The 12,870-nt window shown below is 47.9% G+C and overlaps 1 protein-coding gene across 14 annotated transcripts in view; it reads right to left on the bottom strand.

The window, feature by feature from the left end:
• METTL21A (methyltransferase 21A, HSPA lysine) overlaps positions 1-11,550 on the bottom strand; it is a 55,788-nt gene extending 44,238 nt beyond the window's left edge. For 2 of the 14 annotated variants that reach the window (XM_059168245.1, XM_059168246.1), the window contains exons 1-4: positions 10,700-10,839; positions 10,157-10,336; positions 9,644-9,755; positions 4,184-4,500 (exon numbers count right to left, since the gene is read on the bottom strand). In XM_059168245.1, the coding sequence (XP_059024228.1) occupies positions 4,184-4,500; positions 9,644-9,755; positions 10,157-10,303 (576 nt within the window). In that variant the 5' untranslated portion in view covers positions 10,304-10,336; positions 10,700-10,839. The other 12 variants (XM_059168251.1, XM_059168238.1, XM_059168248.1 and 9 more) reach the window with 11 other exon arrangements.
• Between the last annotated feature and the right edge of the window lie 1,320 nt (positions 11,551-12,870).

Raw genomic sequence — 12,870 nt, 5'->3', positions numbered from 1 at the left:
AGTGTTAAATTTTAACACTTTGCTGGTTGTGGAAAGACAAGTATAACATGACTTAGGAGTGGAAAGAAACTTCTGAGCTAGCAAATCCTGTTTTTAAAGTGACAAAGAACTGAGAAGAAATCTGCCCTGATTTCATGCAGTGCTTGTCTGTCCAGAGAAACAAAGCCTCTTGTTTCCCAGAACAAGGTTCTCCATGCTCTAACCGTGTCTTGCCTCATTCTTGTTAAAGACCTTCAAAATGCCACTACGTCTGCCTCGGGAGTGGTTCTGGGGTAGCAGCAGAACTGTGACCACATCTCTGATGTTAAAATAAATCACATGACTTTCACCAACTACGATGTCAGGCCCTATGTCTAGGGCCTCTTACCAATATGTGTACATTTAAAAAGTGATTTTTTAATTAAAATTTTGTTCTCTTGATTTAAAAATTGATAAATCCTCCTATCAACCACCACAAACTAAAAGCATAGAGAGTAAATGGATTTGATATTTGAGTTCAATCTTTTTCTATAAGTTGATAGTAACTTTTTGAGAGTAGGCTTCATTTTTTGATCTCTCATTATCCCTACACCTTGGGCAAGGGAAAGTAAAGCACAGAAATTAAGCAATAAGGTAACTCGTCTGTAAAGGAATCTGTTGGGGTTTTTTTGAATCTGTATTTTTCATGAGTAAACATTTATTTACCCCTTTGAAAACACCTGCCCTTTATGAAGAAGGCACCATGTTAACACTTGAAAGAGGTATTGTCTTCTAGGAGCATAAGTTGTATTTGGTAAGATGAAACATTCCAGACACTGTTGTTATTCTGCCCTGAGTTTTCAATTTAATGTTCAGTTAATTTAGATAAAGTTTTTTGATTAGAATTCTGATCCTTCTGTATGAAGGAATAAATATTCCACTAGAAACTAACCAAAGATGGTACCAGGGCTTCGGATACATCTATCATGAACTAAAGCAAGATACCATCAAGAAGTAATCCACTTAGAAAATGACAGCATACTTTATAGTAGTGGTAGTTCTAAGAACCTAATATCATATATACATATATTTTAACATAGCATCTTGGCACCAGTATTTGGCTTTAGTTCTGAGAAAAGTCACTGATAGCCGCTGGATAACTAAGAGTTCTAAGAAACTGAGCAATGCGAGAATCAAGGCTTAGTGTATAGTATGTTTGGACTGGGTTTCTATCCTTGAGGGTAAAACAAGCAGACTTAGAATGCACACTTTGGGGATCAATTAAATCCCTGAACATAAGAGAAACATGTCACAACTTTACTGACATTTATGGTGGACACTGGCATGCTATCCAGGGATAGCCTCTCTCCCCGGCCCCTCACCCCCATGAAGCAGTCTGGGAATGTTGGCTGATGGCCCTGAGCGGAGATCCTCTTCAGTTATTTTCTTTCCCTTAAAGTCAGGCCCCTCAGGTCATACGACTAATCTCCTCCACTGGGATATAAAGTCCCACCCCCTTGCCTTAATAGGCCCAAGTGCAGGGCCATTCTCGCTCTCCGTTCTCAGAGGACTTTCGTAACTGCGTCCCAACCCAACTTCCCCTCCTTCCCAGGCTTGGTACTTTTTACCTCCTCAGAGATGTCGATCTGGAAGCAGTCCCATTTAAACTTTGCACCCTAACCTCCACCTCTATTTCCCCAGGGAACTTAGCCTGCGACAACATTTGAAACCCAAAGCCAAAAAAAAAAAAACTGAAACCACCCAACTATTCCAGATGAATTTTTCTTGCCTTTTATTTTCTTCTATTAAAACAACAACAAAAAACTACCTTCAACCTTTTCTGATTCTTTTTTTTTTTTTAAAGATTTTATTTATTTATTTGATAGAGAGAAATCACAAGTAGATGGAGAGGCAGACAGAGAGAGAGAGGAGGAAGCAGGCTCCCCGCTGAGCAGAGAGCCCGATGCGGGACTCGACCCCAGGACCCTGAGATCATGACCTGAGCCGAAGGCAGTGGCTTAACCCACTGAGCCACCCAGGTGCCCCAACCTTTTCTGATTCTTATTATGAACATGTAAAACCACCAATTTATGCTTGCTTCACTTCTCGGGTAGCGCATCCAGGCATCCCGAAGCTCCCCATCCCCACCCCGTCCCACCTGTCTCCATCTATACCAACAATTACCTCAGCATCTGTCCTCCAAAGCCAAGGATATTAAAGGAGCTGAATTAATTAAAATACTTCTAAAAGGTGGGCACCTGGGTGGCTCAGTGGGTTAAAGCCTCTGCCTTCGGCTCAGGTCATGATCCCAGCATCCTGGGATCGAGCCCCGCATGTGGTTCCCTACTCCGTGGGGAGCCTGCTTCTCCCTCTCCCACTCCCCTTGCTTGTGTTCCCTCTCTCACTGTGTCGCTGTCAAATAAAATCTTAAAAAAAAAAAAACTAACAACATACCTGAACGGGACTGGTCTTTCATTACAGCGTTGATGATACTGCACAGCTCCTCCTTCACTTGTTTTCAAAGACCTTCCATGTTCATGGCACACTACTGGTATTTTACGGATTTGCTAAGTTATGGATATTTCTCTTTCATGTGCACATATAAGAAGTGTGTTGAACCAGTACATCACAGAATGCTCAGAACTTTTAATTCGTAATTAATCTTTATTAAAGTAAAACCTCTAAAATATATGCAGAAAATAACGTATTGGGTATTTTCACATCCAAGATAGTCATTGAAAGGTTAAGAGGAAAGAAGTCTTGTTTCTAATGTTTTACAAAGGAAATCTATCTCTAGTACCAAATACCATACTGAGATTATAATATTCTTATCTAAATTTGCTGAAGCTGTTAATCTTGTACCTTGTTAAAAAAAAAAAAAATGTGTGTGACTTCATTCATAAGGTCTGTCAAAGGTAATCATAAAACAACGAAGCAATCATTTACCCCAAAGACCAGTCCTCCCTAAATGGAATGTATCTTTTTCATTCAACACTATGGCTCTGAGATACTGGCTACTGGGAGGCAGCCAGGGAAGAGGCACAGAACAGTCCTGGTTCTCCAGAGGACCCCGCCCCAGTCTTTCAGGGAATCCAGTGTGGAAGGAGCTTCTCCTCAGGGAGCTAACCTCCCATGAAGGGCTGAGATTTAAAACCGATTTCATTGTCACCCTATGCATTACAAAGAGGAGGGGAAAGCCTAAGCAAGAAACACGAGAACAACATTTGAAAAAGGGGAGTGCTAAGGGAAACCTACAGCTTTTGAGGATGATAGCCTGTGCACAGCACATGGAGGACCAAGATTTTAGTTTTCAAAAAGCAGCTAAAATTTTATTTGTATTTAATCCTTTGTTTATATACCTAAATCAGAAATTAAGCCAGGGACGCCTGGGTGGCTCAGTTGGTTGGACAACTGCCTTCAGCTCAGATCATGATCTCGGAGTCCCGGGATCGAGTCCCGCATCGGGCTCCCAGCTCCACGGAGAATCTGCTTCTCTCTCTGCCCTTCTCCTCACTCATGCTCTCTCTCACTGTCTCTCTCTCAAATAAATAAATAAAATCTTTAAAAAAAAAAAAAAAAGAAAGAAAGAAAAAGAAATTAAGCCAAAAAGCATGAAATGAGAACCTCTAAGAACTCATATCCTACTCTCAAATAACCAAAACTACTTAGCCCTAAGTAGGGGCAGACAAAAAGTTCTCAAGAGCATTAACAGCTCAGGGGATATACATTAAGCCTCTTGCTTTATATTCACAAAATTAGAAAACTGGGCTAAACATACATCTCAAATGTGTGTCAAATAATTTGCATGGGTTAACCTCCCAAAACAAGCTTGCTGCTTTAAAGACACGCTTATAACAACCCTTCCTTACATCATCAGGGAAATTGTGAATCAAGAGGGAACAGCATGGGACACAAATATCTCATATATTCCTTTAATGGTAGTTGAATTTTTCAGAGTCAAATAGGACTGAAATGTCACAGCAATGGGACAAAATGCTGCTTTGTTTAACCATGTGCTTTTTGGCCCTTGAGAACCTTTGGTTGGACTTTTCGTTCAGTAATCCATTCCATTAAATACGGTTCAATTCCCAGTCAAAGACCTTCACTGGCACTCAATAACAACATTCTTATAAATTAAAGCCAACTATAAGTCCTCCCTCTGGTTTCTCTTCTGTGCTCTGTATATATGTACATCTTTTTCAGAATCATAGTGAACCTTACTCACAGTAAATTGCCTCTCCAGCATCGCTAAGAAGTTGTTGTCCCGTTCATAGCGAATTCGGCAAGCTAAAAGAATCACGGAGCGCTTGCTACTGAGATGTTCCAAAGTCTGAAGAAGATCTGCAAAAGTTTCTTCTAAATATATGATATCAGCTCCAAGTATCAGGTCAAATTCTCCAGGTGAATAACTCCCCAAATTTTGTCCCCACGTCAGCTCCTTAACAACAGCATTGGGTTGGATATGGGGAGGTAAGTTGGCTTGAACATTTGACTTAAGAAATTCTAATGCTACTTTTCGGTCCGTGATAGTCACATGAGCACCTAGAATGTGGGACAGAAAGACAGTCATGTGCACATCAATACAACTAATAGCTTGGCCGGTGGGGGAGGGGGGGGATCAAGTTAAACAGCAGAGTGAGTGTCTCCAGTATTCCACTGCAAGCCAGAAGATCATGGCCTTCAGGGATGGCTGCAGAAGAGCAGAACAACGACCAGTAGCTCCTTCCACACACTCTACTGGCAAAGGTGAATCTTTGATTTGTCTCTCTGACACACCTTCTGCAGACAGAGCTGGCCCACCCTGCACAGGTGTCTACCACTACTTTCATTCATTCATTAGGTCATGATCTTCAAGTCAACAGACCTGAGGGTAAAATGGAATCCACAGAAGAAAAATTTAGGAGCAAATGATTATGAAGATGACAAGATACCAAAAACAGGGAAAGGCTACTTTCTGGAGTCTAAGCTTTAAAAGAAATCAAGGGAGAGATTAACTGGCTATTATGAAATCCCAGTCCACATCTCCTGCTGTTAGGAAGCAGCATTATGTATTTTATGTATTTATGTATATATAAATTATATATTATATCATTATATATTTATATCCTTTTAATTATGTATCAATTAAATTATATATCAATTTAAATTATATACTTATATCATTTCTGAAAAATGGCATACTTAGAGGAGTATATACAAACACTAGATTGTATCAAAGCACTATAGGTTAAAATGTGAGATCATGTTTCCTAAATGCTAAGTTTCTACGTGTGGTGTATACAGTTAATAAGGCAGTATTCTGTTCATGTTTCTTGTGAGTTATTTACCATGAACCAGTACGGCTGGGAGAAGACTTAGCTGGCAGTTCACTCTCACGGTGAAACAAGCACGTAAGGTCAGCCCTGAAACAGATCATCTGCGCTGCAGTAAATACAGCGTGCGTAATCCTGTTCAGTTTGGGCCTAGTGAATTCTGAACACTGTAACACTAGGCTTCTTCTTTCACGAGATGAACTCTCCTCTGCACTCTTCTGTAGTTGGAATTGTCATGGGTAATTCCCCATGGGGCTCCAGACCAGCTACAGCAAACACCATTTCAGTGGCAGCTTGGACTGGTGTTTATCTTGGCCTGTGATGTTAGGACGGCGTGTAATTCAATCTGACATTTACAGTCCCAGGTGTGACACCGAAGACAGTGCTCAAGCTGCTGGGTTTTACAAGCGCTGCCACCACTTGGACCATTCAGTGCGACACAGCGTGCTGCCTGATGAGCAGAATCCAGAGATACTGCTCCTCTCTCCTGATGATAAGAAAGTCACAGACAGCCTTTTCCTGGTTTAACTCAAAACTTCTCTCTGGCTTTCTTAACAGACTGTTCCCCAGACTTGGTGGACATCAAATCACCTCAAAAGCTTTTAAAATCCAGATTCCCTGACCCCACCCCAATGTACAGAACCCTATCTTTAAAATGGGATACTTTTTTCTAAGAATAGTTTCTAGGCAGTACAAAGAGATTTTCAAAGCAAGAACCAGGGTTTAAGAGTCAGAACTAGATTCCAATTCTAACTCCATAATCCATGAGCTTCGTGACCTTGGGCAAGTTACCGAACCTCTACCAAGCCTTCATTTCACCACTGAAGAGAGCTCCAACTGGACCCACCCACCACACAGGGGCACGCTGAGGAGCACAGACTAAAGACCTGGGAACTGCCTAGGCATTAACAGGTGTTTTTATTCTTTTAACAGGAAAATCTCATCACTCATTATTAAAGTTCTGCAGAAAACTCACCAGGGCTTTTTTGGGTGTTCCCTGAATTCAGTAATAAATGACTCAGGATACGAAAAACAAAAATACTTTAAAAAGGGGAATGATCAGGGCGCCTGGGTTAAAGCCTCTGCCTTCCGATCAAGTCATGATCCCAGGGTCCTGGGATCGAGCCCCGCATCGGGCTCTCTGCTCAGCAGGGAGCCTGCTTCCTCCTCTCTCTCTCTGTCTGCCTCTCTGCCTGCTTGAGATCTCTGTCAAATAAATAAATAAAATCTTTTAAAAATAAACAAATAAATAAAAAGGGGAATGATCAACCTCTTACATTTCAAAATCACTACCTATTCTGTTCTCACTGCCACCTTTCTAAAGAAACTTTTTCTTTAGTCTCAGGTTTCAGCCTCAAAACTAACACCTAATACTTTGCAGCCACAACCAATAATAGGTATGCAAATCACATAGCACAGAGAGGTACGCACGATGTAATGTTAAATGAGACATATGTGTGTGTGCGCACACACACACACACACACACACTCTGTAACAGTGAACTACAGCTATGATTAAAAATACAGGTGGAGGGCGCCTAGGTGGCTCAGTGGGTTAAGCCGCTGCCTTCGGCTCAGGTCATGATCTCAGGGTCCTGGGATCGAGTCCCGCATTGGGCTCTCTGCTCAGCAGGGAGCCTGCTTCCCTCTCTTAAATAAAATCTTTAAAAAAAAAAAAAAAATACAGGTGGACGTGGAGGCACCTGGATGGCTCAGTCAGTTAAGCATAGGCTTAGGCTCATGATCCTGGGGTTCTGAGATGGAGCCCTGCAGTGGGCTCCCTGCTCAGTGGGGGGTCTGCTTCTCCTTCTCCTCCCTGCTCATGCTCTCTCTCTCAAATAAATAAAATCTTAAAAAAAAAAAAAAAAAAATACAGGGGGAGGAAAAGGAATGGAAGGAAATATACCAAAGTGGCAACACTATGTATGTTGCAGTCATGAATAATTAGGACATTAGATGAGTTCGTCATCCCCTTTCTGTATTCTGCTTCTAGGTCTACTTTGAAAGAGAGTGACATCACTTTTGTAAAAGAAACATGACTTTTCATGATCTTCTAGTTTGTTCAACTCTGATTCCAGAGCTACTGAAGTATCTACTGTGTGGCAAGTGGTGTGTGGGGCCAAGGACACACAGAGTAAGGTGCAGTCCCGAGTCTCAGGAACCTCAGCCAGCCAGGACAGACAGACACAAGGACAAACCGCCTGTTACAAAATGTGACACAGTGGGGACGTAGGTGGTGAGCCGACCAAGCGCTGTGGGGAGAAGAAATCAGGCTGCAATGAATTCTGCTGTGGGACAGGAAAGGACTCCAAGAGGTGACAGCGAAACCTGGCCAGGAAGCACATGTCCCCATCAGGAGCACAGGGTCTGCGGCTCCCCTCCAGCCACTCCAGGAGCTGTCCCTCTTATGAGGCAACAACTAACCTTCCCTCGCTCTGCCCTAGTCTTTGAAAAAGCTCATCCGGTTTTCCCCATCCCACAGATCCAGACTTCTAGATCACAAAAGGAAATACTCAGAGGAGTAATCAACATTTATTTGAGCATCTGCTTTGTGCCAGTTAATGAGCTAACTGCTTCCTGTGCCTGATCTCACTGGATCCTCAGGCATGAACTAATTATTATCCCCAGTTTACAGGGAAACTGAAGCTGACAGATTAAGCAATTTGCCAAAGGTCACAGAGCTGGGAAGAGTTAAAAGGAGGTGTCAAAACCAAGTATAACTCTAAACCTATGCACTTGGCCAACTAACCCGTTTCTGTGCCAGCTGCTGCAGAAACAGAAGAAACCTCATCTCCCTTCCAGATAACTCCTCTCACAGCAGCAAAGTTAGCATCAAGGAAAGATAATAAAGGACCGCAGTGTCTGAGGAGCCTGGTTTGACTCTCGGGGCTCCACTGACCAGGACTTCACAAAGGGCTTCATCTCCCAGAACCCCAGTTTCACTGGAAAATAAGAAGTTCAAAATAAGACCTAACACCCATGGGGATGTTACAAAGCTAACAAAAGGCAGTGTACGAGCTAGGGCTTCATCAGTGCCTGCAAGGGCTGTGGTGTGCGGCGATGGAAACCTAGCTCCCCACCACACTGCCCCGCTCTCCGTCACATTTGGAAAGGCAAGAGCTAAACAGAGAAAGGAAGACTGAAAAAAGAAAGAAGTTACCAGAAAAAGAACACAATAAAGGACGGGCTTTTGTGGGTCCTTGAGTACCTATACGTAATGGGATGGAATTCTAGCTCCTGACCACCAAAGTGTGGTCTAACTCCAACAGTGTTGGCATCATCACCCCTGGGAGCTTGTCAGAATGGAGGCTCTCGGGCCTGACCGCAGACCTACAGAAGCTGAAACTTCATTTTAACAAGAGCCCCGGGTGACAATACTGAAATGAATGTTATATCTCATTGGATAGTTTGAACTGCATGAGTCAGAAGCTATAGAAAGGAGTCAACAAAGAATTTTTTAAAATTATAAAATAAAAACAAAGCTTAAGGGCACCAGGGTGGCTCAGTCGGCCGAGCATCCATCTTTGGTTTAGGTTCTGATCTCAGGGTCCTGGGATGGAGTCCTGAGTGGGCTCCCTGCTCAGCGCAGAGTATTTCTCCCCCTCGCTCCTGACCCCTATCTCTCCCCACTGTTCAGTGCTCTTTCTCTTTCTCAAATAAATAAATAAAATCTTTAAGTAAAAAAAAAAAAAAAAGCTTAAAAATGCTCTAGGCCTAAGTTAATGTATGTACACCAAACAAAAAATGGCAAACCCTGGTATCAATTCAGGACTGCATACTGTGAATACAAATTTTAAATATGTCAGTACAAACTATAGCAGGGCCGACCCTTCTTAGAAGAGAAAAACCAGCAAAGTTTTCTCAGCAAGGAAACTATAAGAATGAGACTACCTGCTCAACCTGCGTCACAGGGTTAAATCCAACAGAGTACGGGAAGGACCCTAAACTGGAAAAAAAGCTGTGCGCGTGAATATGAGAATTCTCTTTGAACTGAAAGTTGCCTTCAGATCATATTACTGGCATAAAACTGAAGGGGGGCAGGAACCTAACTCAGACAACCTAATAGTCTCCCCAATTGCAATTCTAATTGCCCAAATAAATGTGCTTGCTTTAAAAAAAAACAAATTTTTTTAAAAAACTGAAGAAGGCAAAGCAATCTTTTATGAGAAGTATAAATAACAGGATGAGAGCAAGAACAAGAGAGAAGAAACCAGGCTTACTGGAGTTAAGGGCACCAGCAGTTGACTCATAAGCACAGGGCACAGAAAAGTCCAGCAAGGGGAAAACGAGTTTGAGTCTGTCTCAAGGAAACCGCAATCACACCACACAATGAGTTCCACTCACAGAGAAGTGAGCCAACGTATGGCACTCACCCAGCAGGGCCGCCACTATGCCCACCAGCCCGGTGCCGGCGCCCAGCTCCACAGCAGAGCAGCCCCGCAGCTCCACAGCTCCCATCTCCAGATACGTGCAAAGAACGACAGCCTGAGTCAAAGCACAGCGGGGTGAGTCAAGTCAACAAGTGGTTTAGGAGCCCATTTCAGGCAGACTTCCCACTAGCAGGAAGACATCGCACACCCCTCTCCCCCCTGCAAGGTTCCAGTCCCAGTTTAGCAACAACAGGCAGAAACTCAGCTGTTGCTGGGCGGTGACCCCCTAAATCGGGCACAGACAGAGGCTTCAGGCCCCACAAGATCCCCCCCGGAGGACAGTAGGGGTCAAGGACACTGCCCACACAACACAGGGTGCTGCGGCGTATGGCAAGTTTAATTACCGTCTGGTATATGAATTATATCTTACTATAAAGCTGTTATTAAAAATAAGTAAACAAAGTGCAGTCTTATCATCAGTTGCAGCGGTCTTCAGAGGCCCAGGGGTGTACTTACCGCGTCCCACACCACGGCTGCGACTCCCAGCTGTCTCCAGTCCTGCCGGATCTGGATGGTGTGGTTGGCAAAGGAGAAGGTGGCTAGAGGCTTGTGGAATTTCTGCAAGCCCACTCCCGCTGTCTCCTCATAGGGCACCAGGGCCATTTCGCCTGCACTCCGCTCTCTGCTCCCTCAAAGCTGTTGAGCAAAAGAAGCTTGCGTGACGCTCTGGCCAGAAAAAAAAATGCACTCTCTTAAGTAGCCCCAACTGCTTTTTAAGGCCATTTTTTTACAGGTTCAAAAGAAGACAACAAAGGGGGCGGGGCGGGCGGGGGGCTTTGTCTAATTCCTTCCTGCAGGGCTCTTCCTCTTCTGGGAAGGGCGATTCCGCTCTGAAGCCCGCCAGACGAGGTCTTCGGGCAGAAGCACGCACTCCCGTACGGCTCCCGCAGGATGCCCGAGGCACTCCGCGGTCACCCCCGGGTGAACCGGGGCCGCGGTAGGAGCGAGAGCGCAGCCGGGCTGCTGGCCCCGGGCCTCGGTGGAAGTCGCGCTTCCTACCCTGTCCGAGCCCGTGTGGACCGCGGCTGCCGCTCGCGGCGGTCGGCAGGACAGTGTTCGCTGCTGCGTCCCGGTCTCCCCTCCAACCCCTCGAAATTCAGCGCGTTCAACAGCGACAGCCCCGGGCCCGAAGCTGCACTCGGACTGAGTGGTAACGGCTTGGTCATCCGGCTTTCTGTCGCGGTCGCAGTTCCAGCTCGCCCGGACTGGAAGTGAAAGACACTCGCGAGCCCCGAGTCGCGGGCGGGGAGAGCCGGAGCCCGGGTCCGGGGCGGGCTCGGGCGTCCGCGGCTCAGAGGCCTGCCCTGAGTCCTCCGCCGCACCCGCCCAGTCCCCTCCAAAGGGTCCGCGTACGTACTCGCTGCCGGCGGGCCCCGGAGCTCCGGGAGCCCGCGGGGTGGGCGTGGGGGGATGGGGAGGACACCCCCCCCCCCAGCCGCGCCGGACGCGCCCCGCCCCGGGAGTGCCGCCCACTTCCCCAACCCAGGCCGCCCCGAAGCGGGGCCGGCGACGCGGCGGGGCCCGAGGTGGGCCTCGCTTCTACTTACGGCCGGGGAGCCGGCCCCGCGCTTTCCCCGCCCCGAGCGCGGCCGCCGCCGCCGCAGCCGCCCGCCTTAAAGGGCCGGGAGCCGGCGGGGCGCGGGCTGCGCGGGCCGGCGGCGGGGGTGGGCGGCGCGCGCGCCGGGAGACACGCGTTTCCGGTCCCTCCTACCCCGGACAGGTGCCCCGCGGCGCGCAGGGTCGCAGGTGTGCGGGGCGCGCGCTGGAGGAGGACGCAGAGGGAGAGGGGATCCGGCCTCCCTCCGGGGGCTCCCCGAGGCCCCCGAGGTTCCCGGTCCGCCCGATCAGCTTCCGGGACGCCGAGGGCAGCGTAGGCGAGGAGCCGGAGGCGAGCGAGGTGCGGAGTCGCGGGTAGGTGCGCGGGGGTGCCCTGGCGGGGTGGGAGGGAGCCCGCCGGGTCGGCGGGGGAGGCGTTCTCCTGCTGGTTCCACTTTTCTGCGGGTGAGAGGGTTCTCAACCCTCCCCCGCCGCGCCCCGCGCTCTGTGTGCGCGTCGTTTTGTTTTCTTCTGGTCTGTACGCCGGCCCGTTTTTAGTGTTAAAGGTCACGAATTAGCAGGTGTAGGTAAAAGTTTGCTCCGAAGTGGACACGGTCACCTGTGCGTCCTCGCGGCAGCAGGGGAAGTCCGAAGTGGTGTCATCGCCACTTGGTGGCAATAGAGTAGGAAAAGTGACAAAGCCCTTGTCAGCTCTAGCGCGAACTCGGAGCCGCACGCTGCGCCCGGGACCCGATCGCGAAAAGCGTCCCGCGGCGGCAGCGGGGCCGGGGGGCGCGGGACGTGGCCGCACACCTAGTGCGGGGCGGTTGCCGCAGACCCAAGGCCCTAGCGTCCCTCCAGGAGGGCCGACGGTTGGCTCCCCTGCCTCGGGACCCCTGTGCTTGACGCCGGAGCCACTGACCCAAGCTGCCGGCCCTTAGAAGGCGCGGCTGGAGTGAGCAGCCCACCGCACGGCCCCGCGGGGAGCGGCGGCCGCCCCTCCGGGAAAGGTGCCTTTGCTTCCTGAGCCCCAGTTCCTCCCGCACGTGCCGCCGCTCGGACCCGGGCATTCTCAGCCCCGGCTGCGTGTTGGAGTGCACGCGAGCTATTTTCAACTCCCCCGGCCTGGACTCTGCCCCTGGGAAGTCGCCGTTGGCGTGAGGCGCCCCGAGCATTGGTATTTTTCAGCGCTTCCTGGTCATTCCCTGCTGTAGGGGCCTGAGGCCAAGCCTGAACCCCGCCGCTACTCGCCTCTCCCCGCCTGCAGGGGGCGTGCCGGCCTCTCTGCACACCTCAGCCTTCCAAAGGAAGGGGGGCTGCGAAGGAGACTTGATCAACTTCAAAGATCTGCAGCGAAGTTCTTTTACTTTTTTTTTTTTTTTTTTTTGCTCGATTTATTTATTTTTATTTTTTTAAATGTGTGTAATCGAATTTATTTTTATTTTTATTTTTTTTTAAGATTTTATTTATTTATTTGACAGAGAGAAATCACAAGTAGATGGAGAGGCAGGCAGAGAGAGACAGAGGGAAGCAGGCTCCCCGCTGAGCAGAGAGCCTGATGCGGGGCTCGATCCCAGGACCCTGAGATCATGACCTGAGCCGAAGGCAGCGGCTTAACCCACTGAGCCACCCAG

This window comes from Mustela lutreola, chromosome 3 (assembly GCF_030435805.1).
Source record: "Mustela lutreola isolate mMusLut2 chromosome 3, mMusLut2.pri, whole genome shotgun sequence".
Classification (NCBI taxonomy): Eukaryota; Metazoa; Chordata; class Mammalia; order Carnivora; family Mustelidae; genus Mustela; species Mustela lutreola.
This window is presented reverse-complemented; position numbering and strand designations above follow the sequence as displayed.